The sequence below is a fragment of the Crinia signifera genome, chromosome 2 (genome assembly GCF_055691185.1).
Source record: "Crinia signifera chromosome 2, ASM5569118v1, whole genome shotgun sequence".
Lineage (NCBI taxonomy): Eukaryota > Metazoa > Chordata > Amphibia > Anura > Myobatrachidae > Crinia > Crinia signifera.
This window is the reverse complement of record NC_139218.1, coordinates 344,612,198-344,639,883: the sequence shown is the minus strand read 5'-3', so window position 1 is coordinate 344,639,883 and position 27,686 is coordinate 344,612,198. Positions and strand designations below refer to the sequence as shown.

Sequence of the window (27,686 nt, the reverse complement as noted above, 5' to 3'; positions counted from 1 at the left end):
CGCCCTGTCTATTTGCCAGTCCCAGGCCACATCATTTCTAATGGTAGCCATGCCTCTAGCTGTTGTGGATTGGACCAAAAACCACTCAACACTGTTGCCCACCTCCCATTGCCACTTGTTTGCCATACAAGATCCACTGAGGTCGTCCATCTGGAATACCATCTAACCCACTGGTAGCCAACCCTAGCCTACGAGAGCTACCAACAGTTCACATTTTCCAGACAACCTAGCTGCTGCACAGCTGCACTCATTAATAACTGACACATTTTAAAAGATACACAGATGGAGCTAATTAGCTCACTTTTGTGTGGAGACCTGCAAAACATGCACTGTTTGTAGCTCTCGAGGACTAGGGTTGGCTACCCCAGATCTAACCAATACCTCCAGGTGAGCCTACTCCACTCAGCCACCTGTCAGAGGACCTAGAACCCTGGGGCACTCCTAGAGGACCTAGCAGGACTTTATCCTCATTTGGGACATCCCACCAGTACCATCGAAGTGGGCCCTAGGAATCAAGTTGCCCCAAGAGGTCCAACCCATCTCTGCCTATTTACATCACCCTCCAGTTGCCATTGGGGCCCCGTTGGCACAGGAGAGGAGATTGGGCTCTAAAATAGACCACAGATTCCTCCAGTGCCAGAACTTCAGACCCCGCATCCAATAGTGAGGACCTGTAAACCCACCCATATTCTTCAGCGATTGGACCTATCATCCACACAGTGGTAATACTTATTGAAAAAACAAGTGCACATACCTTAAAGGGACATACCACCAAAAATCAACATCATTCTTGGATCCTATAATCCTTATGAAAGTGAGATACTCTCCTTTTTAATAATTCTTATTGTTATGTTTATGTGTATATATGTGAATTATATGTAATTTTTATTAAATTTTTACTTTTTTATACATAAAGGAAAATACTTTACCAACAGGAGTCCATTCATTCATTGTAGTTGTAGCGCTGCTCTCCTTCTTTTTGTTTCCTCTAGCTGTTGTGGAACTACACATTTCAGCATTCCCTGCCACATATTTTCTGTTAGGGAGTGCTAAAACTGTGGCAGGGCATGCAGAGAATAGCTGAAGGGCCACAAGTTTGACACCTTTAGTTTAGATCAGGGCTGGCCAAACCTATCCTCGAGATCTACCAACGGTCTACGTTTTCCAAATCGCCTAGCTGGTGCACAGCTGTAGTCATTACTAACTGTCACATGACCCAAATCACCTAGCTGGTGCACAGCTTTAGTCATTACTAACTGTCACATGACCCAAATCACCTAGCTGGTGCACGGCTGTAGTCATTACTAACTGTCACATGACCCAAATCACCTAGCTGGTGCACAGCTGTAGTCATTACTAACTAGCTGGTGCACAGCTGTAGTCATTACTAACTGTCACATGACCCAAATCACCTAGCTGGTGCACAGCTGTAGTCATTACTAACTGCCACATGACCCAAATCACCTAGCTGCTGCACAGCTGTAGTTATTACTAACTGACACATTTTCAAACATGCTGCATTCATTCCTACTATAGATCCACAGGTTGCCTGAGACACATGAACTGCTGGTAGATCTTGAGGACAGGTTTAGCGACTCCTGGTTTAGATCATCAATGCTGGAAAAAGCAGCTGAACCATGATTGTTGCATGTGCGAGGTCATCGGCCAATCATACTATTTGTTCCCAGGCTGCTATTAGTCACAACAAGTGAATAACAGTTTACTAATTTAAAACAGATTAAGCTGTCCATCATGTGAAATTGTTATTTCCATCCTCTGCATTGTACTTCAGACCTTCTCTGTCATCCCATGTCTTGGCATTGTCTGCGGTGAGTGCAATTCTACTGATTGTCTTCTTCGTACTTCCCTCTCATCCCAGTCTTTTTCCAGCTCCAGTTCCCCTTGCAGGATTGCCATCCTCTCTGACAGGGTCTTGGTGTTTGGAATTAGAATATAGTGATAAATTAGAGATCCCAAGGTAGCACCAAGCATCGGTCCTAACCAGAAGACCTGTAGAAAAAATGTATCAGTGACACTATAAATTACCACACTTATTTAATAAAAAAAGCATATTATGATAAAGGAGGGATTTAATTAGCTCCATTAATTTACTCTGGATAAAAAAAGATGGTAACCTCGGGTTATTCAATTAGAGCCCCCTTTTTTCTGACCCAGTAAAATGAATGTTTTCAGGTGCTAACATATAGGGCAGTATTCAATGAGGCTGATTCGCCATGTTTTATGGCGATTTTGTGCTATTTTCGTGCTGTAAGGCGATTTTTTTTTACTAAAACGGTGAATCACGCTATTCAATGACCAGATGGCGAATACATTTCAAGGTTTTTATCGCCATGATTCACCGAGTAGCAATCGCTATCTTTTTATGGTGAAGTGGAAGGTGAACTTTTAAAATAAAGTGTTTTGTTTTTTACATTTGGTGTCAAAAAATCAGGAATTTTATTCTGAGGAGGGGCATGCTATTTTTATTCATGTGCTGTAAGCACATGAATATATATTTAATAAAAAAAAAAAAAAAATTCTTTTTACACAGAGCAGCCAGCAGGGGGCCGGGAGCCGAGCCGCTCATTAGATATTCATATATTCACTGCACCCGATCATTACATATGCACGATCGGGTGGAGTGAATACCCGGTCCACTGTTGGCTATCCCGGGGGGTAGCCTGTGACTGGCACCCGGGGAGCCCACCTCCCCCCCACAAACGTTCTGGGGCAGGCAGGGAGACTTCCATCTCCCTGCCTGCCGCCGTAGTCAGGCTCCCTGCGGCATCGCCGCAGGAGTTAAAATTCGCCGGTCAGGGGCAGTGAGCCCGACCCGAATACTGGAGCCGGCGAGGCTCCGGAACGCGGCGGGCAGTGGCGAATGTGCAGCGAATCCTAAACAGGATTCGCTGCACATGGTCAAAATTCTCATTGAATACTGCCCATAGAATCCAGAAACAATTACCTCACCATTACAATTAGCACTGTTCCAACCCAAAAATAAATATCCATTAAGGGGATACGGACATTGGGTCACCAGCATGATGGTCTACAAGCATCAGGTCGATACCATTAGGTCGAAATGCATTAGTTCGACATGACTTAAAGTCGACATGGGTTAGGTCGAAAGGGTCATTAGTTCGACATGGGTTTTTTTCTGTTTTTTGAGCAAAAATTTGCCAACAGGCGGTATTTCATGCCCTACCATCCACTAGGTCGTGGTAGGAGAATAAAATAGTATGCCGAGCGTAGCAAGGCACCGTGCACGAAGCATTGCGAGCGTAGCATCCCATGCGAGGGAACGCGGTGGTACGTTTCGGTGTCCATGTCGACACGACATGTGCCAACAGGTGGTATTTCATGCCCTACCATCCACTAGGGCGTGGTGGGAGACAGTGGCGGATTAAACACGGGGCGACAGGGGCGGTCGCCCTGGGGCCCCCACACATAAAGGACCCCCACACCGGCACTGCTGCCGGTGTGGGGCTCCTGTCGCCCCGTGCTTGAGCAGTGGGATCGGGGAGCACATGCGGGCTGGTGCAGCGCGGAGGAGCAGGGGGACCCTGCAGATGTCTGGGCGGACAGCGACAGGGTCCCTGCCGCAGATGGGAAGTCAGCAGTGGATGGGAACTAATAGCCAATACCGCTACTAGTTCCCATCTGCTGCCGGGACCCCGCCGCTAACTTTCCATACACTGCAGGGACCATGGCACTGACTGCTCAGACCACTGCAGGGACCCCCAGTGCTGCCCAGGTACCAACCCCTCCCTGGAGGGGGGATGTGTCTGCGGTGGGGGGGCGTCTATGGGGGCCCCCACAATTTTGTTGTCCAGGGCCCCCACAGACCTTAATCCGCCCCTGGTGGGAGAATAAAATAGTATGCCGAGCTTAGCCAGGCACCGTGCCCGAAGCATGGCGAGCACAGAGAGCCATGCGAGGGGACGCGGTACTACGTTTTAGTGTTTATGTTGACTGTGTTGTCATTCCGGTAAAAAAAAAAAATCTACTTTTTCAATGTCAACCTTACCCATGTCGACCTAATGATCCTGTCGACCTTACCCATGTCGACCTAATGATCTTGTTGACCTTACCCATGTCGACCTAATGACCCTGCCGACCTAAAGTCATTTCGACTTTCCTGCATGTTGACCTTATCGCATGTCGACATAAATGCACATTGACCTAATGGTGTCGACATAATGCTTGTCGACCATAATGCTGGTGACCTAATGACCTAATGATCCATACCCCCCATTAAGTGCCACCTGTAGGCTGCCTTTGAAGTCTAATTGAATAGCCCTGATGAATCAATTATGCCAAAGTAGATTAACTGTTAAATATTTTTTTTTTTTTGGGATAGTTATTATAATAGTTTCCTTATTGAGAATAGCAAAATAATGATAACCTCTGGTGAGAATCCTAGCACAGCACCCCAAAAAGGTAAAACTTTTATATATCCTGACGTGGTCAACTGGTAACATGAAGCTGTACACTGCCCTCTAGAGTACAGATCTTACTTCTCTACGAAAGGAATTTGTCCTGACTCCTGAGTGTAAAAATGTATTGTCAAAGACATCTAAGCAGACATCTACTCAAATTGAAAAACGCAAGTATAAAACTGTGAATGTTTAAGTTACACTTGAACTCTGGACTTCTGACTTGCTGCATGTTCAGCAAAACATTACAGAATATTTGAGTGCTACTCAGGGTTGCCTACCCTCCCGGAATGGCCGTGAGGGTCCCGGAAATCGGGTCCCCCTCCCAGCCCCCTGGAAAGGACGACAACCCTCCCGCATTGTCCTGCATCGCGGAGGGGGGGTCCGTGGGGGGTTCCATGGGTGTAATGACGCGATCGCGTCACTTAAATCCCGCTCCCCGCAGTGCAATGCATAAAATACAAGCATTGCACGGCGGGGGCGTGGCTAAAATGATGCGATCGATATAACCACGCCCCTAAACGGCTTGTCGCCGCCGTGGCTCTGCCCCTTTTTCATCACGGCTTTGGTCCCGCCCCCCCTGCCATACTGAGCTGGCTGCTCTCTCCCGGAGAGAGCAGCCAGAAAGTCGGCAACTATGGTGCTACTGTATGTCAATATATAACTTTTTCCTGTTTGTAGAGGGTACACATAGATTTGAGTAGTGCATTTATAAGAACATACATACAGAATTGCTTAAGTCAAAAACAGTAGTAAAATCACATATAGAAATAGAACTGTAAAAAATAAACCAACTCACAAATATTCTTTATATATAAAAGGCTAACTACTGTTTCAAACTTTCTGGATATGGAGAGGGGGAGCTGTGAAGACAGGGATGGGAGTAGATAGAGACTAGGGATGGGATGTAGAGTTTCTGGGCTAAAAACTATCCCAGCTCAAAGTGAAAGCAAAAACTGTCACAGCTCAAAAGTAAAGTACATTTTGACGGGCTTTAACAAGTTTCCATAGAAAACAGAAATTTTATAATACTGTAATGCAAGTTTGTCCAAACTGTGGCCCTCCAGCTGTTGTGAAACTACACATCCCAGCATGCTTTGCCATAGTTTTAGCATTCCCTAAAAGCAAAACTATTGCAAGTCATGATGGCACTTGCAGCTAGATGGCCATAGTTTGGACGTGCCTACTGTAATGGGACCAAAATACACTTTAGTAGATGTCAATCTGAGCAGGGTGTCTGTGGGATCTTTGCAGTGTTCTCTGTGTAAAAAGTATAGAGTCAAAAAAAAAAACCAGGAAAAAGTAGTATGTCACACTGGAAGACTATCCAGCCCCAGGCTCTTTGAAACAGTTCTAAAAATGCAGGGATAAACTATTGTTTGGGGTTCCCCGTTATTTTTAGAATGACCAATGTGCTCCACGAGTATTGGATTAATGCCGCAGCCAGGCGGCACACTTCATGCCAAAGTATTTAACCCCAGCCCATTCCTCCAACTTGTTAGCCCAGGCCAGGGATTTCTGGGGAGGAGGGGACACACTTCATGGGATTCCCCCAAAAAAGCAATAACCCCCAAATAGTTAGCCTAGGGAAGGTACACCGGTGGAAGTGGGAAGCCCAAAGCCCACAATAGGGTAACTATAAAACTTGTACCCCCCACCAAAAAGTTTCAGCCCCATATACTGTAGCACCTGCTTGCTGTCAGGGGATTCCCCCATCCTGCCAATGCCACTGTTCTATTGCGTGTGTCTCCATTAAAATGTCCCTCCAAAATGGCCACTGTCTCCTCTAGCATCCAAAATAAATGTCTCCTCAGAGGCAGCAGCCATTTTGGGAGGGACATTTACACCCAGGGCATTTTTGTGGGCGGAGGGCGGGGAGGCATGGGGTGCCGGGCTGGCTATTAGCATATGGTAATGCCCAGTGTTTCATGGGCGTTCCCATGAGAACACTGGCCGTTCTCATGCTAATGCGGCCGTGGCGGACATGCAGGGGTGTGCACAGAGCAACCTTACATATGCGTGCATCTTCCACATCTTTCGATGGTCAGCGACCATCGAAAGATGTGGGAGGGTTCTAGTGGCATACAAATGGATGTTTATGTGAAACATCCATTTGCATGCTGTGCGAAGGAACACGCCTTGCGAATGGCATACCACCATTGGCAAGGCGGAGTTTGGTTGACTCACAAGGATGCGAATGCACATCCAAGCAAATCAACCATGAAGTAGATGAAGCAGCTACAGGTAAATCACTGCAACTCTGGATGGGAAATGGTCTACAATGTCTAGGTAGACAGTCCAGAGGTCAACACTCAAAGGTCGACATGCAATAGGTTGACACAGATAAAAGTTCTACATGCACCAAGTCGACATTGACAAAAGGTCAACATGTCAATGGTTGACACATGAAACGGATGCACACTACATTAAGTGGGGGGCCATGTTGACAGATGTCCACATTTACACAAAAAAAGTGGAAAACTCATGTTGACATTTTCATGTGTCAGTCCTCCCCATGTCGACATTTGTTTGTGTCAACATTTCCACCATGTCGAACTATTGCATATCGACAGTCTTTGTGTTAACCTAGTGCATGGTGATCTTTTGTCTGTGTTGACCTGGGGTTGGGATCATTTGGTCTACAGCATGATGGTCAATAGTCATTAGGTCGCCATGGGAAAAAGTCGACATGGTTCTAGGTCGAAAGGTCATTAGCTTGACAGGTCGTTAGTTCGACAGGTCATTAGTTCAATGTTTAGGTCAAGTCAAAATGTCGACATTGGGTTTTTTACTGTTTTTTAACCTGAATGTCAACACAGTCGACATGGACACAGTTTAAAGTGCACACTATTTTATTCTCCCACCACACCCTAGTGGATGGTAGGGCATGAAATACCGCCTGTCGGCACATGTCGGCTCAAAAAACAGTGAAAAACCTCATGTCGACCTTTTGACTGTCGACCTTGACAATGTCGAACTAATGACCTGTCGAACTAATGACCTGTCGAACTAATGACCTTTTGACCTAGAACCATGTCGACATTTCCTATGTCGACCCTTTCACATGCTGACCTAATGGTGTCGACCTAATGACTGTTGACCATCATGCTGTAGACTAAATGACTGCATCCCGTCGACCTGTTGCTGTTGTCCTATTGACTGTCTACATAGACACTGTAGACCTTTCAATCCACATCCACTCTGAATAGGATGGGCAAATGCAAAAATTCATAAAATTGCATCTACACTATAAGGACCATTTAGGTGTGTTTGCAATCATACACAAAGCAGTCATTCTGTGCATGCTGGAATAAGTCCTGAGGGCTCCATTTGGAAAATGGAGATTTATCACTGCCGCTTAGGGGGATGAAAGAGGTCAGGGGTCTCCATTGTAGTAGCGATGCTTTGATTCGATGCTGCGTCCTAGGATGCAGCTCAGATCACTACTGCAGCAAGAGATAAATGCTTGTAAAGATGCCTCCTGCTGCATTACCATAATGTCTATCAACTGCACACGCACCTGAATTAAACCCTGTATGCAAACACTCAATATTGGTCTAGTTGACCTTCTGGATATGTCCTATTTTACTTGTTACTGGCTGTAGGAACTTCTTCTTGTTAAGGAGCATTCCCGGGTGTCTATTTCTGTACATAAATAGGTATTTTTTTTAACCCCTTCCTGACAGAGCCAGTTTTTGCGTTCCTGACAGAGCCCTTTTTTTCAAATCTGACATGTATCACTTAAGTGGGGATAACTTTTTTTTGCTTTTACTTATCCCAGTGATTTTGAGATTGTTTTTTCGTGACACATTGTACTTCAAATTAGTGGTAAATTTGGGTCGATACAGTCTGTGTTTTTTTGTGAAAAATACCAAAATGTCGTAAAAAAATGGAAAATTTAGCAATTTGCAAAATGTTAAATTTTCTGCTTGTGAGACAAATAATCATACCACTCAAAATAGTTAATAACTAACATAGACCATATGTCTACTTTATGTTTCCATCATTATTTCAACTTCCTTTTATTTTTTTTGGACACTAGGAGGCTTACAGAATGAATAGCAAATTCTCAAATTTTCAAGAAAATTTCAAACACTGATTTTTTTAGGGACCAGTTCAGTTCTGATGTGACTTTGAGGGACTTGTATGTGAGACACCCCCATAAATGATACCATTTCAAAAACTGCACCCCTCACAGTATTCAAAACAGCATTTTGGAAGTTTGTTAACCCTTTAGGTGTTTCACAGGAATTAAAACAAAGTGTAGGTGAAATTTCAAAATTTCATTTTTTTTGCAGATTTGCAATTTTAATACATTTTTCTAAGGAACACAGTTTTTGTTTTCATAAACATCCTATATGTGGCCCTAGTGTGCACGTTGACCAAACCACAGGCTTCATAATAGAAGGAGCACCTACTTGATTTTGAAGCCTCCTTTTTATGAGATTATTTTTTAGGCACCATGTAGGTTTCTAGGCACCATAAGATGCTAAAATTTAGGAACCCCCCCACAAGTGACCCCATTTTGCAAACTACACCCCTCAGGGAATTCATCTAGGGGTATAGTGTACATTTCAAACCCCCAGGGGTTTCACCAATTGTGGTACAACTGGGCAGTGAAAATTAAAAATTAAATTTTTTACACAAAAATGCAGTTCTGGCTCAAAATTTTTCATTTTCAGAAGGTATGAAGGAGAAAAAGCACCCCAAAATCTGTGCCCCAATTTCTCCCGAGTATGGCAATGCCTCACATGTGACCAAAAAATACCATTTGGGTGCATGGCAGGACTCAGAAAGGAAGGAGTGATTTTTGGATTTTGCAGCTCAGATTCTGGTGGAATGTTGGTGGGTGCTATGTCGCATTAGCAAGACCCCCCAAGCACCAATACAGTGGAACCCCCCCACAAGTGACCCCATTTTGCAAACTACACCCCTCAGGGAATTCATCTAGGGGTATAGTGTACATTTCAAACCCCCAGGGGTTTCACCAATTTTGATACAACTGGGCAGTGAAAATGAAAAATTACATTTTTTTACACAAAAATGCAGTTCTGGCTCAAAATTTTTCATTTTCAGAAGGTATGAAGGAGAAAAAGCACCCCAAAATCTGTGCCCCAATTTCTCCCGAGTACGGCAATGCCTCACATGTGACCAAAAAATACCATTTGGGTGCATGGCAGGACTCAGAAGGGAAGGAGTGATTTTTGGATTTTGCAGCTCAGATTCTGGTGGAATTTTGGTGGGTGCTATGTCGCATTAGCAAGACCCCCCAAGCACCAATACAGTGGAACCCCCCCACAAGTGACCCCATTTTGCAAACTACACCCCTCAGGGAATTCATCTAGGGGTATAGTGTACATTTCAAACCCCCAGGGGTTTCACCAATTTTGATACAACTGGGCAGTGAAAATGAAAAATTACATTTTTTTACACAAAAATGCAGTTCTGGCTCAAAATTTTTCATTTTCAGAAGGTATGAAGGAGAAAAAGCACCCCAAAATCTGTGCCCCAATTTCTTCCGAGTACGGCAATGCCTCACATGTGACCAAAAAATACCATTTGGGTGCATGGCAGGACTCAGAAGGGAAGGAGTGATTTTTGGATTTTGCAGCTCAGATTCTGGTGGAATTTTGGTGGGTGCTATGTCGCATTAGCAAGACCCCCCAAGCACCAATACAGTGGAACCCCCCCACAAGTGACCCCATTTTGCAAACTACACCCCTCAGGGAATTCATCTAGGGGTATAGTGTACATTTCAAACCCCCAGGGGTTTCACCAATTTTGATACAACTGGGCAGTGAAAATGAAAAATTACATTTTTTTACACAAAAATGCAGTTCTGGCTCAAAATTTTTCATTTTCAGAAGGTATGAAGGAGAAAAAGCACCCCAAAATCTGTGCCCCAATTTCTCCCGAGTACGGCAATGCCTCACATGTGACCAAAAAATACCATTTGGGTGCATGGCAGGACTCAGAAGGGAAGGAGTGATTTTTGGATTTTGCAGCTCAGATTCTGGTGGAATTTTGGTGGGTGCTATGTCGCATTAGCAAGACCCCCCAAGCACCAATACAGTGGAACCCCCCCACAAGTGACCCCATTTTGCAAACTACACCCCTCAGGGAATTCATCTAGGGGTATAGTGTACATTTCAAACCCCCAGGGGTTTCACCAATTTTGATACAACTGGGCAGTGAAAATGAAAAATTACATTTTTTTACACAAAAATGCAGTTCTGGCTCAAAATTTTTCATTTTCAGAAGGTATGAAGGAGAAAAAGCACCCCAAAATCTGTGCCCCAATTTCTCCCGAGTACGGCAATGCCTCACATGTGACCAAAAAATACCATTTGGGTGCATGGCAGGACTCAGAAGGGAAGGAGTGATTTTTGGATTTTGCAGCTCAGATTCTGGTGGAATTTTGGTGGGTGCTATGTCGCATTAGCAAGACCCCCCAAGCACCAATACAGTGGAACCCCCCCACAAGTGACCCCATTTTGCAAACTACACCCCTCAGGGAATTCATCTAGGGGTATAGTGTACATTTCAAACCCCCAGGGGTTTCACCAATTTTGATACAACTGGGCAGTGAAAATGAAAAATTACATTTTTTTACACAAAAATGCAGTTCTGGCTCAAAATTTTTCATTTTCAGAAGGTATGAAGGAGAAAAAGCACCCCAAAATCTGTGCCCCAATTTCTTCCGAGTACGGCAATGCCTCACATGTGACCAAAAAATACCATTTGGGTGCATGGCAGGACTCAGAAGGGAAGGAGTGATTTTTGGATTTTGCAGCTCAGATTCTGGTGGAATTTTGGTGGGTGCTATGTCGCATTAGCAAGACCCCCCAAGCACCAATACAGTGGAACCCCCCCACAAGTGACCCCATTTTGCAAACTACACCCCTCAGGGAATTCATCTAGGGGTATAGTGTACATTTCAAACCCCCAGGGGTTTCACCAATTTTGATACAACTGGGCAGTGAAAATGAAAAATTACATTTTTTTACACAAAAATGCAGTTCTGGCTCAAAATTTTTCATTTTCAGAAGGTATGAAGGAGAAAAAGCACCCCAAAATCTGTGCCCCAATTTCTCCCGAGTACGGCAATGCCTCATGTGTGACCAAAAAGTGGCAGGACTCAGAAGGGAAGGAGTGATATTTGGATTTTGCAGCACAAATTCTGGTGGAATGTTGGTGGGTGCTATGTCGCATTAGCAAGACCCCCAAAGCACCAATACAGTGGAACCCCCCCACAAGTGACCCCATTTTGCAAACTACACCCCTCAGGGAATTCATCTAGGGGTATAGTGTACATTTCAAACCCCCAGGGGTTTCACCAATTGTGGTACAACTGGGCAGTGAAAATGAAAAATTACATTTTTTTACACAAAAATGCAGTTCTGGCTCAAAATTTTTCATTTTCAGAAGGTATGAAGGAGAATAAGCACCCCAAAATCTGTGCCCCAATTTCTCCCGAGTATGGCAATGCCTCATATGTGACCAAAAAATACCAGTTGGGTGCATGGCAGGACTCAGAAGGGAAGGAGTGATTTTTGGATTTTGCAGCTCAGATTCTGGTGGAATGTTGGTGGGTGCTATGTGGCATTAGCAAGACCCCCGAAGCATGGTGAAATGATGAACCTAATAATCCATAGATGTGTGGTATATTTTAAAACACTCCTTTATACATAGGCCGGGTTTGTCGGGGCAAGTTTCACAGTGGAAAATAGTTTCCTTTCTTATTCCCTTTTTATAGCAAACTTTGCACCTTTTTTGTGTCCTGCCCTTTCTTGCAGTGGAGGGGATTTCGTTCGGAAAATGCTGCCCTGGTACAATACGGGGGCCAGTACTAGAAGTACTGGGGCCCTCTGCCTGCTGGTTCCCAAATATTAGGCCCTTTATGACTTCCTCTTGAAAGTGCATAAATGTCCCCCTCTGGCCGGTAGAACGGAATAGCACGTAAGCGTTATACAGTGCCATCTGGATGATATACACGGCCAGCTTCTTGTACCAGATTTTTGTTTTCCGCAGGGCACTGTACGGCTTCAGTACCTGATCTGAAAGATCCACTCCGCCCATGTACCTATTGTAATCCAGGATACAATTAGGTTTTGAGGTGTGGGTACTGGTACCTCGTACAGGGACGGAGGTGGTACTGTCTCCGTGAATTGTTGTCAGTATAAGGACATCCCTCTTGTCCTTATATTTGACCAACAACATATTTTCGATGCATATTCCCCTGCTTTCACCCCTTCTCATTACTTGGGCAATGTGCGTTTTTGGGAGGCCTCTTTGGTTCTTGCGCACAGTACCGCAAGCTGCTGTACCTCTTGAACCAAGGGCCTTAAACAGGGGGATGCTAGTGTAAAAGTTATCCACATAGAGGTGATAACCTTTATCCAGGAAGGGGTGCACTAAATCCCAGACAATTTTTCCACTAACACCTACGAGGGAGGGGGGGCATTCTGGCGGTTCAATTCTTGAATCCTTCCCTTCATATACCCTAAACCTGTGAGTGTACCCTGAGGTGCTTTCACACAGCTTATACATTTTTATGCCATACCTTGCCCTCTTACTGGGAAGGTACTGGCGGAATTTAACCCTTCCTTTAAAATGTATAAGGGACTCGTCTATGCAAATGAATTTATCTGGGATGTACATCTCTTCAAATTTGGCACTGAAATGATCAATGACCGGCCTGACTTTGAATAGCCGGTCAAAGGTGGGATCATCTCTGGGTGGGCACTGTGCATTATCGTTGTAATGCAAAAATTTAAGGATCGTCTCAAATCGAGCCCGGGGCATGGCCATACGGTAAAATGGGGTGCTGTACAGAACATCTGTACTCCAATATTGCCTAATTTCTGGCTTTTTTACTATGCCCATATGAAACACCAGACCCCAAAACGTCATCATCTCTACTGCATCTACAGGGGTCCACCTAGCAAATGATGACGTGGGGTTTTGAGCAATAAACTGCTGGGCATATAAATTAGTTTGGTCCACCATTAAATTTATAAAATCATCAGAGAAAAATAATTTGAAAAAGTCAATTTCTCTGAGACCTGTGGAATCAAATTGGATTCCTGGCATGGCCAAAAACTCAGGAACCTGGGGCTCAAAATTGTCTGGTGGTGGGGTCCATACGAGATCAATTATTGGGGGGGGGTCTCAGCTGCTCTACGGGGGCGTCTTTGAGGGGGTCCCTCATCACCAGAGGAGGAAGAGGAGCTTAAGACGAATCCTTCAAATTCCCCGCTTGCATCACTGGCTGTGTCAGAGTCAGAGGCAAGCATGGTATATGCCTCCTCCGCTGAATACATTCTTCTGGATGACTGGGATGACATTTGGGATGACATTTGGGATGCCATTTTTATTTTTGTGTTACTGGTAGTGAAATGTTTCAACACGTGTATAGTGTAGGGGGGGGTACAAACTTCATTTCAACCCGGGGGGTATGTAGTGTGTAGTGTGTATGTAGTGCAGAAAAAAAAAAACTTTATACAAAAAAAAAAATTGAAGGGGTTAAAAAAAAAAAAATTGAAGGGGTTAAAAAAAAAATTGAAGGGGTAAAAAAAAAAAAAAAGGTCCTGCGCCAAAAATTGAGCACAGATGTTGGTCAGTAACGTCCGTCACTGAACAGCGCTCAAAGGCAACAGGAATTTGATCAAAAAAAAAAAAAATAGATCAACCCTGTGCCGAAAAAGATGATCAGTGATGTACGTCACTGATCAGCGCACAGTGGCCACAGGACACCCACAAAATCACAGTGTGTGTAAAAAAAAATTAAAAAAAGACCCACAGCACCCACAAAAAAAAAAAAGGTGATGAGTGATGCGACACTGATTACCAGTGAGGGGCAGCAGGTGCACAACCTTTGGTGCAACTGACAGTGCAACTGGCAGCAACTGACAGGTATATATAAAAAAAAAAAACCTCTGCACCCCCAAAAAGTTGCTGATCACCTCAGATATAGTGATCAGCACTAAAGGCGGGGGCAGCAGACACAAAATTTAGCACTCTCTATCACTCTCTGTCACTATCTCTCTCTATCTCTCTATCTCTCACTATCTATCACTCTATGACACTGCAGCAGCAGCACTGACAGTTATATATATGAAAAATAACCCCTGCACCCCCAAAAAGTTGCTGGGGGTGCACAAAAGGGGGGCAGCAGACACAAAATATAGCAGTCTCTATCACTCTCTGTCACTATCTCTCTCTATCTCTCTATCTCTCTATCTCTCACTATCTATCACTCTATGACACTGCAGCAGCAGCACTGACAGGTATATATATATATAAAAAAAAAACCTGCGCCCCCAAAAAGTTGCTGATCAGTTAATTTATACTGATCAGCACAAAAGGGGGGGCAGCAGTCAGTTATATAAAAAATATATAGCACAATCTGTCACTATCTCTCTATCTCTCTCTCTCTATCTCTCTCTATCTCTCTATCTATAACTCTATTACACTGCAGCAGCACAAAATATAGCACTCTCTGTCACTAGGCCTCTCTATCTCTCTCTATCTCTCTCTCTCTATCTCTCTATCTAATAACTCGCAGCAGCACAACACAGCACAACACAGCACAGGATGTCACAAGAAGAAGCAAGATCCAGGCAGTGATCAGGTAAGTATTTAGCAAGGTTCTGGTCAGTATATGGCGGCAGCTGGGCACGGTGACCGCACTGCACGCAATTCCAGACCGGAATGGCGTCTGCAGTGCAGTCACCGTTAGTTTAAACCCCCCTCCATGGCTGTGATTGGTCCGTCGGTCCGACGAACCAATCACGGCCTTTGGGGGCGGGCGGGGTGAGGTGGGGTGACACCAGTGTCACCCTTACACCCCGCGGTGATTGGTGCTGTACTTTACAGCACCAATCACCTCCGATCCCGTGTCACCGGCGAACGTTATTCGCCGGTGACACAGAAAACGCTGTGAATGGCTGTTCACACTGAACAGCCAATCACAGCGATCGCCGACGGGGGGGGCGGCATCGCAGCCCCCCCTGGGCATGCAGGGACATGTCTGCTGTCAGGGACAGCAGACATCGTCCCTCTGTCACTGCGTCTCTAGACGCAGTGACAGTTTGAAGTCATGACGTATATATACGTCATGTGTCGGGAAGTACTTCCCGGCCATGACGTATATATACGTCAAATGTCGGGAAGGGGTTAAATTGGAGAGTCATAGAATTTGTTTTGGAAAGGTTACATCTCCAGAGCAGAGCTAAAGAAACACACACTCTTCAACTTATTATATAGATAAACCGCTATGTGTTTTCCCATCTCTCCTCTAGAGGTGAGCGAGGTACACTGCACAGGACTCATATCTTTGTTAAAAAGGGACGTACTGTTTTTTACCTTCTTCCTTTTTGTTGAATTTGTACACATGTATTGATTATAATTGATTCGTGCCACCTGATCATGTTCTCCCCATCCCCTTTTATTGACCATTGTACTGTATTTGAGATATGGTGATATCTCTCTGGTGGGGTAGATAGATCTCCAGACTAACAACACTATAACCCATTTTCTTACCCAATGGGCACTGAAGATTCCGGTAAAAACAGCTGGTGCAAAGGATCTTGCCGGATTCATGGAACACCCAGTGTAATGTATCTAAAACAGAAACATATATAGTTTAAAAAGAATTCAAAAACTCTGTCTTAACTGCACAAAATAGTGATCAACGAATAATTGTGCCACGCTGTCACTGGCAAACAGCAATAAATAGCTTATGCACTGGGTAGACTATGGGTCTGAGTTGAACACTTATGCATTCACAGCTGCAATCCTGTATGCAACAGACGTGTGATAATCAGTTGCGCTACGCCCCCTTCCATTTGACCACGCCCCCTCATTTTACTGGGATTTCAGCACCCCGGGTGATAATGTGCTAATGCTGTAGCTGCCTGTAAATTATTTATTCTTTCAGTTATTTATATAGCGCTTTACAGAGAATATTGAACATTCACATCAGTCCCTGCCCCAGTGGAGCTTACAATCTATATTCCCTACCACAAGTACATGAACACACAGACATTCTAGAGTTAATTTTTGTTGGAATCCAATTTACCTACCAGTATATTTTTGGATTGTTGGAGGAAACTGGAGTACCCGGGAGAAACCCACGCAAGCACGGGGAGAATATACAAACTGCACAGTTATGGCCACGGTGGGAATGGAACCCATGACCTCAGTGCTGTGAGGCAGTAATGCTAACCATTACACCGGTTGTGCTGGAAATATATCGAGACCCTCAGAAATCCCAGCAGCTGTATACACATACACAGTATTGGTCACAGACAGAGCCAGCCCAAGGCATAGGCAAACTAGGGTCATGCATTCCAAACCTAGGGCTGGCTCACCTTGACAGCAGGCAACAGGTGGGAGTTAGACAGGCAAAACATGTATAAGGTAAAGAGGTACTACTTTTTGGCCGAACATGAATAAGTTGAACTACAGGGTACATTTACTAAAACTTCTAAAAATTGAAAGAGGTGATAATATAGCAACCAATCAGATTCCTTCTAATATTTTCTAGGATGCAATAGAGAAATTGGGGGACATTTACTAAGATGGGAGTTCTATTTCACATGAGATGTTGCTATGGGCAACCATATTAGTAAATTTCCCCAATTATATCTACATTCTAGGAGAGGTTGTGCTGCAAGTAGCATCCTGTCCACTCTACTGCCACTGCCTGGCTCTCTGCAGCGAGGAGGGGAGAGTTGGCCCCGACCCCTTCATCAGACCCTGGACCGGGTAAAAAAGTACCCGCTCCCCCCTCCTGGCTCCACTGATCGCATATTGTCAGTTATAATTAGAGATGTGCAGGTTCTGATTTACTCTGATTTTAAAGCAGGATCGGTACTTGTGTAGTTTCACGGCGCCACCATGGCGCCATGCGTCTAAGTCCCCTTGCGGGGCTCGCTTCGCTCGCCCACGCTGCGGGCTCGGTGGCTCGCTACGCTCGCCACTCTATTTAAAATCAACTCCATGCCAACATGGATAGTGGAGGTATGAACTATTTATGTTGGCATGGAGTTAAGTTACTTTTTTGGACATATTTCGTGGCGAGTGTACACCCGGAAGTAGCACGGCGCCGTGAAACTACACATGTACCGCAGGATCTTATTGGCTATTCCAAATCACATGACAGTTGTTGATAGCCAATAAAATCCTGCTTTGAAATCAGAGTAAATCAGAAACTGCACATCTCTAGTTATAATGATGTTTAGGTACTTGTTTAGTTTCACGGTGGCACTTCCCAGCAGATCGTATGTAAATTGTATACAAATTGCATGCGATATTTGCATACGATTTGCATACGATTCAATCTGCGATTCGATTTAACACACCCCCACTATTCACGTCAGCTCGAAGCGTGGCGAGCAGAAGCGGTATGCATACTTCCGACCTGTTCATACCCCCACTATCCACATCGGCGTGGAGTTGATTTTATAAAGTGTGGCGAGCGTCCGCTTAAAACGAGCCTAAAGCGTGGTGAGTGGCCGCGGAATAAAGGTGAAGTAATCCATGTCCCCTTGCGGGACTCGCTGCGCTCGCCACGCTTCAGGCTCGTTATACGCATCCCTGCACAGGGCTCGCTGCGCTCGCCACACTTTATAAAATCGACTCCATGCCGACATGAATAGTGGGGTATGAACTGGTCAGGAGCATCCCCTTGCGGGGCTCGCTGCCCTTGCCACGCTTCGGGCAGATGTGGATAGTGGGGGTGTGCTAAATCGCATTGCGGATCGCATCGTATGCAAATCGCATGCAAATCGTGTGTGATATTTGCTTGCAATTTGCATACGATGCGATCTGCTGGGAAGTGTCGCTGTGAAACTAAACATGTACCTACAGTATGTTTATGATGTCAATTTGTGCTGTTGGGTACTGACATGTGTTGTACTTCACTATGGTGTGTGATTAATCATGTGTGATGGTAGCTCGCAGTGTAAAGGTGCCCATACACGGTATAATATTTCAGTGCATTTTGAACTAAATAAGGCTGCACAGACTTTATTTTATGTACCGTGTATGTACACCTTAAGAGTTCTGATACTTACACCGAGAAGGTGTCCAACTGCCACCGAGAGACCAATAGACAAAGCTGGCGACCCCACGTTATCTATCCGTCGATCATCAGTGGAGGCGAGTATACACAAGACCAGTTGAAGAGTTAGAAATAATTCAATAGTAAAAGCTTGACCAGCTTCCGTGTTGTTGAATAACTGGAAAAAAAGAAAAAAAGATATGTGTTATTTTATAGGATAAACCCACATTTGTGTATGCTCCCCATGCCCATATAACACATCATTTATCATTGATTAATTAGATACATCCTAGCATAGGTATTATTGGGCATTAACTTTATCTTCTGGGGAATATGAAGCCCTTTATAATGCCCAGCTTCCACATCCAAACATAAACAATCTAGTGCAATGAGAACACGGTGGTTTGGGGACTTATCGCTGCACTTCGGGGGTTAAGCTAGCTGTAGCTGTATGATTTGTGCTGCAACAAGACCTGGGGGTATTACCCGATACCCACTCAATAAGGTGAATCAAAAAGTTGAGGGGAGTCTTGTACGCTGACTATCGTGTGTGTGTAAATTGTAAATCAGTGTAGCGTGTGTTGGTGGAAACTAGTTTTATTAGAAAGATGGAGTCCCAATGCTCTTCCTATTAATCATATAATCAATTGCATATGAGGAAAATAAGGAACAACTGAATAAATTGAGAAATATAAACTTTTTTGTTAATCGTGAACAATGTAAATTAATTGCAGTTGTGTATATAAAGTTATATCACACATGACTGTTGGTACAGTATATGCATAGGAATGGTAATAAACAATGGTAAGTGCACTTTAACTAGGAATGGCCATTGTTGCCATTGCCATCGATGGCAATTCTGCAACTGGCCATCGATAGTGCTAAACTATGCAATGGATGACCATCGATATTTTTACATATCAATGGTCATCCATTGTGTTTGATTGATTGGCCTGCGGGACAATCAAAACATGGGGGTGGGGCTCCGTGGGTGTTGGGGGCGGAGCTATGCTCAATGTCATGGCACTTTGAATGAAGAAAAAGCAAAACATTGTTTTGCTGTTCCATCGATGGAGGGAAACCATCTGGTTCTCCCCCATCGATGGCAAAAATATTCGACATCTGCCATAAACCATCGATTATTTTGAATTATTGATGGTAGATGGCCATCCCTAACTATAACTATAATTATGTTCTCATGGGGGTATTATACTGCCACGGTCCAAGTCTCCTTGCTGGCTAGTAAGTAGAGTGGCCGGACGAAAAACCATCGGTGTCTCCAAATGGCCCCAAAAAATGGTGCTGTACCTGCCAAAAAGATACAGTTGGATGGGGTAAGTTGAGCATCTACTAATGGGGCATGGGCCAGGACTGGGAAAGGACTATCTCTTAGTGTACCAGCGTTTGAATAACTGAAAGATCAGCGGCTCACCAGCATACAATGAACTGACAACATATATTGGACCCACTTGCCCGCTACTGGAACAGCAATAAGGACTTGGAATTTGGGTAAGATTATGCACCTGCTAGCAGCAGGACGCGGTAACATCAGAACATAATTTGTATTTTACTTATAAATAAAGTTATAGTGCACTTACTATTACCAACCCTTTTGTATATACCAACAACCATGTATGATGTAACTTTGTATACACAACTGATCCTTTTAATATACAATTGATTTACATTGTTCCCAGTATACAAAAAGTTTATATATATATATATATATATATATATATATATATATATATATATATCTCCATACAGTATATGCAATATTTCCTTATTTGCCTCATATACAATTGATATATATTTAATAGTAGGAGCACTGCGACTCCATCTTTCCTTATAAAACTTATTTCCACCAATACTTTCTTCACTGGTTTATTATTACATTTAGATACACACGTCAGTAAGTGTACAGGACCACGTCTTAACTTTTTTTATCTAGCGCAATGAAGCAGTAATAACAGATAGCCTACCTGCTAAGTACAAGCAACCAGAGAGAAAGCGCTATATGGGGTGAATTACAGTTAGAAGGGAAGCATAGCTACTGTTAATATAGAAATTATGTTGCGGAGCATCAGAGAATGTAGAAAAAATTATTTCAGAATTCCAGCGTAAACAAAGATGTGCAGCTGAGGTTATAATAAAATTGGAGTTCTGTCAACCACCAACGAAAAGATAAAGATGTGCAAAGGAAAGAATTATATAACAAATAGCACTATATCCAGTTTCGTACACCATACAATTAAGATGGAACATAAAAATACATGACCTAATATATGAGCATCCAGAATTTTAAGGGTACATAGATATAGACATAGAGGTCTGATGGATCTGAAAAACAAATCTCCAAACAACACCCCAAAACCAGATATTTTTCAATTTAGGGGAGGTTGGAGATGTATAAAGAAACACAATTGGTGCAATACTTCAAAAAAACACATGGCGGATTTTATTTTTTGTATATCACTCACAAGCAAACAATATAAAAGAGCATGAATCAATCCCTTAAGGCAGGAAGTAGGAAACAATAGCAGCAGGAACGTCCATGGTGCAATACACACACACACACACACTGGAGATAGCGCTATTTTTTATATAATTCTTGGAGCATCAGAATATAAAATGCTTTGAAGACGCGCATGGCCTAGGCCAGGGGTGGCCAAACCGGTCCTCGAGATCTACCAACATTCCACGTTTTCCAAATCACCTAGCTGGTGCACAGCTGTAGTCATTACTAACTGTCACATTTTCAAACCTGCTGCATTCATTCCTACTATAGATCCACAGGTTGCATGAGAAACATGTACTGTTGGTAGATCTTGAGGACAGGTTTGGCCACCCGTAGCCTACGCCATCTGTAAAAAAAACACAGTGTTAAAACACAGTTGGCCAGAATAGCATAATTTGGAGATGTGTCCTGCCTCCTAAAGATAGAAGTTTCCCATAGCAACCAATTAGCTTCTACCCATCATTTTAATGGAAGTACTTGATAAATCCTTGCCATAAGCTTATTCATTGCTATGGACAACTTATCCCTTCTTTAGTAAACTTCATATACTTCCATCTCCCTCTTTAGCCATCAATATATCTGGCATATGAATATAAATAATCCTACTACCCATGTCTAATACAATTTCTAGATTTGTGCATATTTTACACTACACTACTGGCGGGTTACTCCTGGAGTAGCAGAACGAGGGCTGACAAGCATAGGTGGAGGTCAGTATGGGCATGTACTGTAAGTGTAGAATGTCCCTATGATATTGTACTAGTAGGATGAACTCCAGAGATATGATTCTTAGGTAGTATCACTTTGACAAGGAAACCTAGTGATGATGAAGACATCTAATAGCATCGATCTTACTAACCATTTGTGTGTTGACCCCTTTAGGTAGTACAGGTACTCCATTCTTTAGTACCATGGCTATTGTATAACAGTGGCGTTACTTATTTGTAATTACTGTATCTACTAATGGTATAAAGGGTAACATTTAATAGGATGAGAGATTGAGAAAGTGAGAGATTTAGTAAGAAATCTCAGGTTTTTTAAAGTGGCAATCATTTACACTGCAAAATCAAACTGGTTTTGCAGTGTAAATGATTGCCGCTTTAAAAAACCTGGAGATTTCTTACCAAATCTCTCACTTTCTGAATCTCTCATCCTATTAAATCTCCCCCAAAATTTGTTAACAACATCATGGTATTATTCTTCCCTGTGTGTGTTTTAGAATAGGTTAAAATGCCTTTTTGTATTTACTACTAACGTTGTCCAGCTACATTTTTACACTTAAGTTGACTTGAACTACAGGCGCAGGCATTGTTTTTGCGTTTCTGTATGTGCGACTCACCGTACACTCACCATATCCACATACTATAAGTTGTATTTGCAGAACTAGGAGCATGCAGTATTTGCCCTGCATGCAAGAAATCTGTACCTCAGCTTGCAGTGCTGCATGCAGTGCTCCCCTCTATATTGGGCACAAATGTAAAATGTGTACTTAGTGTGACTGGAAATCAGCCCCTATAATTACACAGCGGTTTTTGGGATGATTCATTTTATTATTGCACATTTAATTAAGCTAAAAGTCCAGATAACTGCTTGCACCCAAAAAAATGCACAGTCACCTATGTGCAGAACTGCCCATATATTGTGGTCATACCTGCCCATTCTGTGCACCTGGTTTGATAGTAGTCTCCAATACACATGTGCACAGTTGCACCTACAGTACCCAGTATTATACAGGTTGAGTATCTCTTATCCAAATATCTTTTATACAAATTATTCCTTAAAACCATACATTCCATTTTACTTCCATTATTTTCTTGATAAAACCACTACTGGGGACATCTGTAACAGCACTACTGAGGACATGATATGTAACGGCACTACTGGGAACATCTGTAACAGCACTACTGAGGACATGATATGTAACTGGCACTACTGGGGACATCTGTAACAGCACTACTGAGGACATGATATGTAACTGGCACTACGGGGGACATCTGTAACAGCACTACTGAGGACATGATATGTAACTGGCTCTACTGGGGACATCTGTAACAGCACTACTGAGGACATGATCTGTAACTGGCACTACTGAGGACATGATATGTAACTGGCACTACTGAGGACATGATATGTAACTGGCACTACTTAGGACATGACCTGTAACTGGCACTACTGGGGACATCTGTAACAGCACTACTAGGGACATGATATGTAACTGCGGTACTCTTTACCTAGAACGGCGCCCGCGATTAGCATCGCGGGCGTCGGAGGTAAAAAATCGCGGGCATCGCGGCCATCGCATGCACATAAAAAACGGGTGCGACGCGATGCCCGCAATGCCCGTGATTTTCCCATAGGGATCAATGTTAAAAGTCAGATTGGACGCCATTTTAGTGTTAAATGCCTCAATGCCCGCGATTTATACATAGGAAACAATGTTAAATGGGCCACAGAGCCCTAATAGTCCCCCTGAAGTCTTAAATGGCCCCCACAATTTTTAACGCCACCCCACGATCAACGTGAACCTGAAGCATGGCGAGCGCAGCGAGCCCGCGAGGAACGGCGGTAAGCGTCCTCCGACCTTTTCATACCCCCACTATCTACGTCGGCGTGGAGTTGAGAATAGAATAGTGTGGCGAGCACAGCTCGCCACCGAGCCCGAAGAGTGGTGAGCGTAGCGAGCCCCGCGAGGGGACGTGGATACCTGTGAAGCCCGCGAAGGGACGCGTTTACCTGTGAAGGTATCCGCGTCCCCTCGCGGGGCTCGCTGCGCTCACCACGCTTCGGGCTCGGTGGCTCGCTGCGCTCGCCACACTATTCTATTCTCAACTCCACGCCGACGTGGATAGTGGGGGTATGAAAAGGTCGGAGGACGCGTACCGCCGCCCCTTGCGGGCTCGCTGCGCTCGCCACGCTTCGGGTTCACGTTGATCGTGGGGTGGCGTTAAAAATTGTGGGGGCCATTTAAGACTTCAGGGGGACTATTAGGGCTCTGTGGCCCATTTAACATTGTTTCCTATGTATAAATCGCGGGCATTGAGGCATTTAACACTAAAATCGCGTCCAATCTGACTTTTAACATTGATCCCTATGGGAAATCGCGGCCATCGCGGGCATCGCATCGTACCCGTTTTTTAGTGCATACAATGGTCGCGATGGGCGCCGTTCTAGGTAAAGAGTACCGTAACTGCTACTACTGGGGACATCTGTAACAGCACTACTGAGGACATGATATGTAACTGGCACTACAGCGGACATCTGTAACAGCACTACTGGGGACATCTGTAACAGCATTACTGAGGACATGATATGTAACTGGCACTAAAAATAATTGTGGTACTTGAGTATTATCACGGCGCCCGATTTCATCTAAATCACGATATCGCATCCAATTTGTCGGCCGATTTGCTGCCAATGTGCGGCCAATTTTTTGGCCGATTCGATCTGCGATGCGATTTTGCGGCCGATTTGCGTCCGATTTTCGGCCGATTTTTTGACGATTTTTGGCCATTTCCTGTCGATTTGTTATTCCATCCTTGCACACCCCCAGGTACTATGCGATGGTATGCGATGTGATTTTCGGGAAAATGCCCCTGATTGTACAATTAAATATCGCATAGCATTGCATGCCAGCAAGTGGCATGCGATGCGATGTGATTCGCAATGTTAAATTCACCCCCATTGTTAATGCCAGCCCCACTATCAACGCCAACCCGAAGCGTGGCGAGCGCAGCGAGCCCATGAGGGGCGTCGGTACGCGTCCTCCGACCTTTTCATACCCCCACTATCCACGTTGGCGTGGAGTTGATTTTAGATAGTGTGGCGAGCGCAGCGAGCCCCGTGAGGGGACGCTGATTACTTTCCATGTATTCCGCGTCCCCTCGCCTCGCTTCGGGCTCGGTGGCTCGCTGCGCTCACCACACTATCTAAAATCGACTCCACGCCGACGTGGATAGCGGGGGTATGAAAAGGTCGAAAGGACGCATACCGCCGCCCCTCGCCGGCTCGCTGCGCTCGCCACGCTTCGGGTTGGCGTTGATAGTGGGGGTGGTGTTGACAATGGGGGTGCATTTAACATTGTAAGCACCCATCATGGTGATTGTACAATTACAAATCTAATCGCTTCACATGCATCGCATGGCATGCATCACATGCCACTATATGGCATGTGATGCTATACGATGGAAATCAAGGGTGTGCAAGGTGTGCAATGATGGAACAGCATGCAAATTTCCTGCCGATTTGCATGTTATTCCATCCTTGCACACCCCCAGGTACTATGCGATGGTATGCGATGTGATTTTTGGGAAAATGCCTTTGATTGTACAATTAAATATCACATAGCATTGCATGCCAGCAAGTGGCATGCGATGCGATGTGATTCACAATGTTAAATGCATCCCCATTGTTAACGCCACCCCCACTATCAACGCCAACCTGAAGCGTGGCGAGCGCAGCGAGCCCACGAGGGGCGGCGTTACGCGTCCTCCGACCTTTTCATACCCCTACTATCCACGTCGGCGTGGTCGTCGGAGTTGATTTTAGATAGTGTGGCGAGCGTAGCGAGCGTAGCGAGCCACCGAGCCCGAAGTGTGGCGGACGTGGATTACTTTACATGTATTCCGGGGCTGCGCTCGCCACGCTTCGGGCTCGGTGGCTCGCTACGCTCACCACACTATCTAAAATCGACTCCACGCCGACGTGGATAGTGGGGGTATGAAAAGGTTGAAAGGACGCGTACCGCCACCCCTCGCTGGCTCGCTACGCTTCAGGATGGCGTTGATAGTGGGGGTGGTGTTGACAATGGTGGTGCATTTAACATTGTAAGCACCCATCAGGGTGATTGTACAATTACAAATCGAATCGCTTCACATGCATCGCATGGCATGCATCACATGCCACTATATTGCAAGCGATGCTATACGATGGAAATCGGGGGTGTACAAGGTGTGCAATGATGGAACAGCATGCAAATCGGGCGGAAAAAATGGAAAATCGGGCAAAAATCAGCAGCAAAATCGCATCCGATTTTGCTGCTGATTTTTGCCCGATTTTCCATTTTTTCCGCCCGATTTGCATGCTGTTCCATCATTATTGTTTTCATGTTTTGAAACCTTGTTTTATGCATAAATAAAATATGTGTGTATTTCATGTGTTTGATGTGTTTGTACAACATAAATGCAAGATACCTCAAGATACATCATCGAAATATAAAAATATTCTGAAATTCAGAATAATCCGTTATCCAAAATTCTTTTGGTCCCGGGCATTTTGGATAAGGGATACTCAACCTGTAATAAGTTCAAAAGCTATGACTTGGAAGAGAAGTATTTTTATTTACATCCAACTCTACACAGTTACATTACTGAATGTTGCCAGTGTGAGAACATGATGCTACAAATCAGTTACATTGCACAAAATGCTCACAACTCAGAAACACCTCTACTCTATAAGCTTAGTTTCCTGCATGCTCTACACAAGCAGGTGCTATAGCAGAGGTTACCAAACTAGCCATTACAGGTTTTTAGGATATCCATGCATGAGCGCAACTGGTCAAATCAAATTGATTAAGGTATTAATTAAGTCACCTGTGCTCAAGCATGATATCTTAAAACCTGGACTGGCTGAGTTTGAGAACTTCTGCTCTATAAGCCTGGTCATGTAGAACAGATTAGCTATATAACTACAATATAAGGACATAAGAAGAATATTAATGACTTACCCCGTTTATTGATAGGTTCCCTCTGGCTTCAGTGGGAGTAAGGCCTTGCAGTATGGCGGCCCCGGATACAGCTCCCAGCAACTGGGCGCCCACATAGAAAACTGCTCGTAAGAAGGAAATCTGGGAGCCTACCATGAAGGCTAGAGTTACAGCTGGGTTAATGTGGGCACCGCTTACGTGGCCAAAAGCCTGAACTAAAGTGCCTATGGTGAGACCGAATGCTAGTGCAACCTGGAGGACACTCGGAGTTGCCCGTGGCCAGTTCAAAGATGAGCCTAAACCAAACAAGACAAATAACAGAGTAGCAAAAAATTCCACGAAAACTGCCCTTGTAAAGGCTACGGAACGAAGCTCCCACATTCTGATCATGTCACGTGGTTAGTTTGGGGCAGATTAGTGGAACAGACCCCTCTGGTCATAGAAACAGTGGAAAGAAATATTTTCCATTTATATAGTATAGCTAGACATAAAGATGTAGAGGGAGGAGCCACAGGTAAATGGTTTCCAATTATGTACTGTAGCAAAGATGAGTTATTAAATAAATGACAGGAACCCAACACACTGGTAATATTCAATGTACTCTAGTGTCAGTTGTTTCAAGTGTACAGACTTATCAGATATATATCTGAAATGTGTAGCCATTAGCGTTGGTAAGGACTATTTCCCAATCCTTACAGAGCCTGCCATATCTGCCTACTACCTCAAGCGTAAAAGTACAGAGTACAGTAATCATTTAATCAGTACAGCATCATATTTTAAATTACCCGTAACATTTTTATGTGCTCCCCCTGAACATTACTTGGAAAAACTGTCATTGCGTGCATTTCCATGAAGCTGTACCTTGCTTATTCATTAGCATTGGAAATGTAGATTTTTAATTGGATTTTACAGAAAAAAAAAACACACTCAGAAATCAGTGAAAAAGGACTTCTGGGAAATCAA

General features: G+C 44.2%; 1 protein-coding gene across 1 annotated transcript; it reads right to left on the bottom strand.

Annotated features, from left to right (window-relative positions):
• Positions 1-1,470: 1,470 nt before the first annotated feature.
• LOC146059166 (aquaporin-2-like) lies at positions 1,471-27,113 on the bottom strand. The gene is made up of 4 exons (XM_083171288.1): positions 26,745-27,113; positions 18,518-18,682; positions 15,981-16,061; positions 1,471-2,010 (listed from the first exon to the last, which is right to left on the bottom strand). Exons 1-4 carry the CDS (start codon positions 27,111-27,113, stop codon positions 1,789-1,791), a joined length of 837 nt encoding a protein of 278 aa, XP_083027414.1. The 3' UTR covers positions 1,471-1,788.
• Between the last annotated feature and the right edge of the window lie 573 nt (positions 27,114-27,686).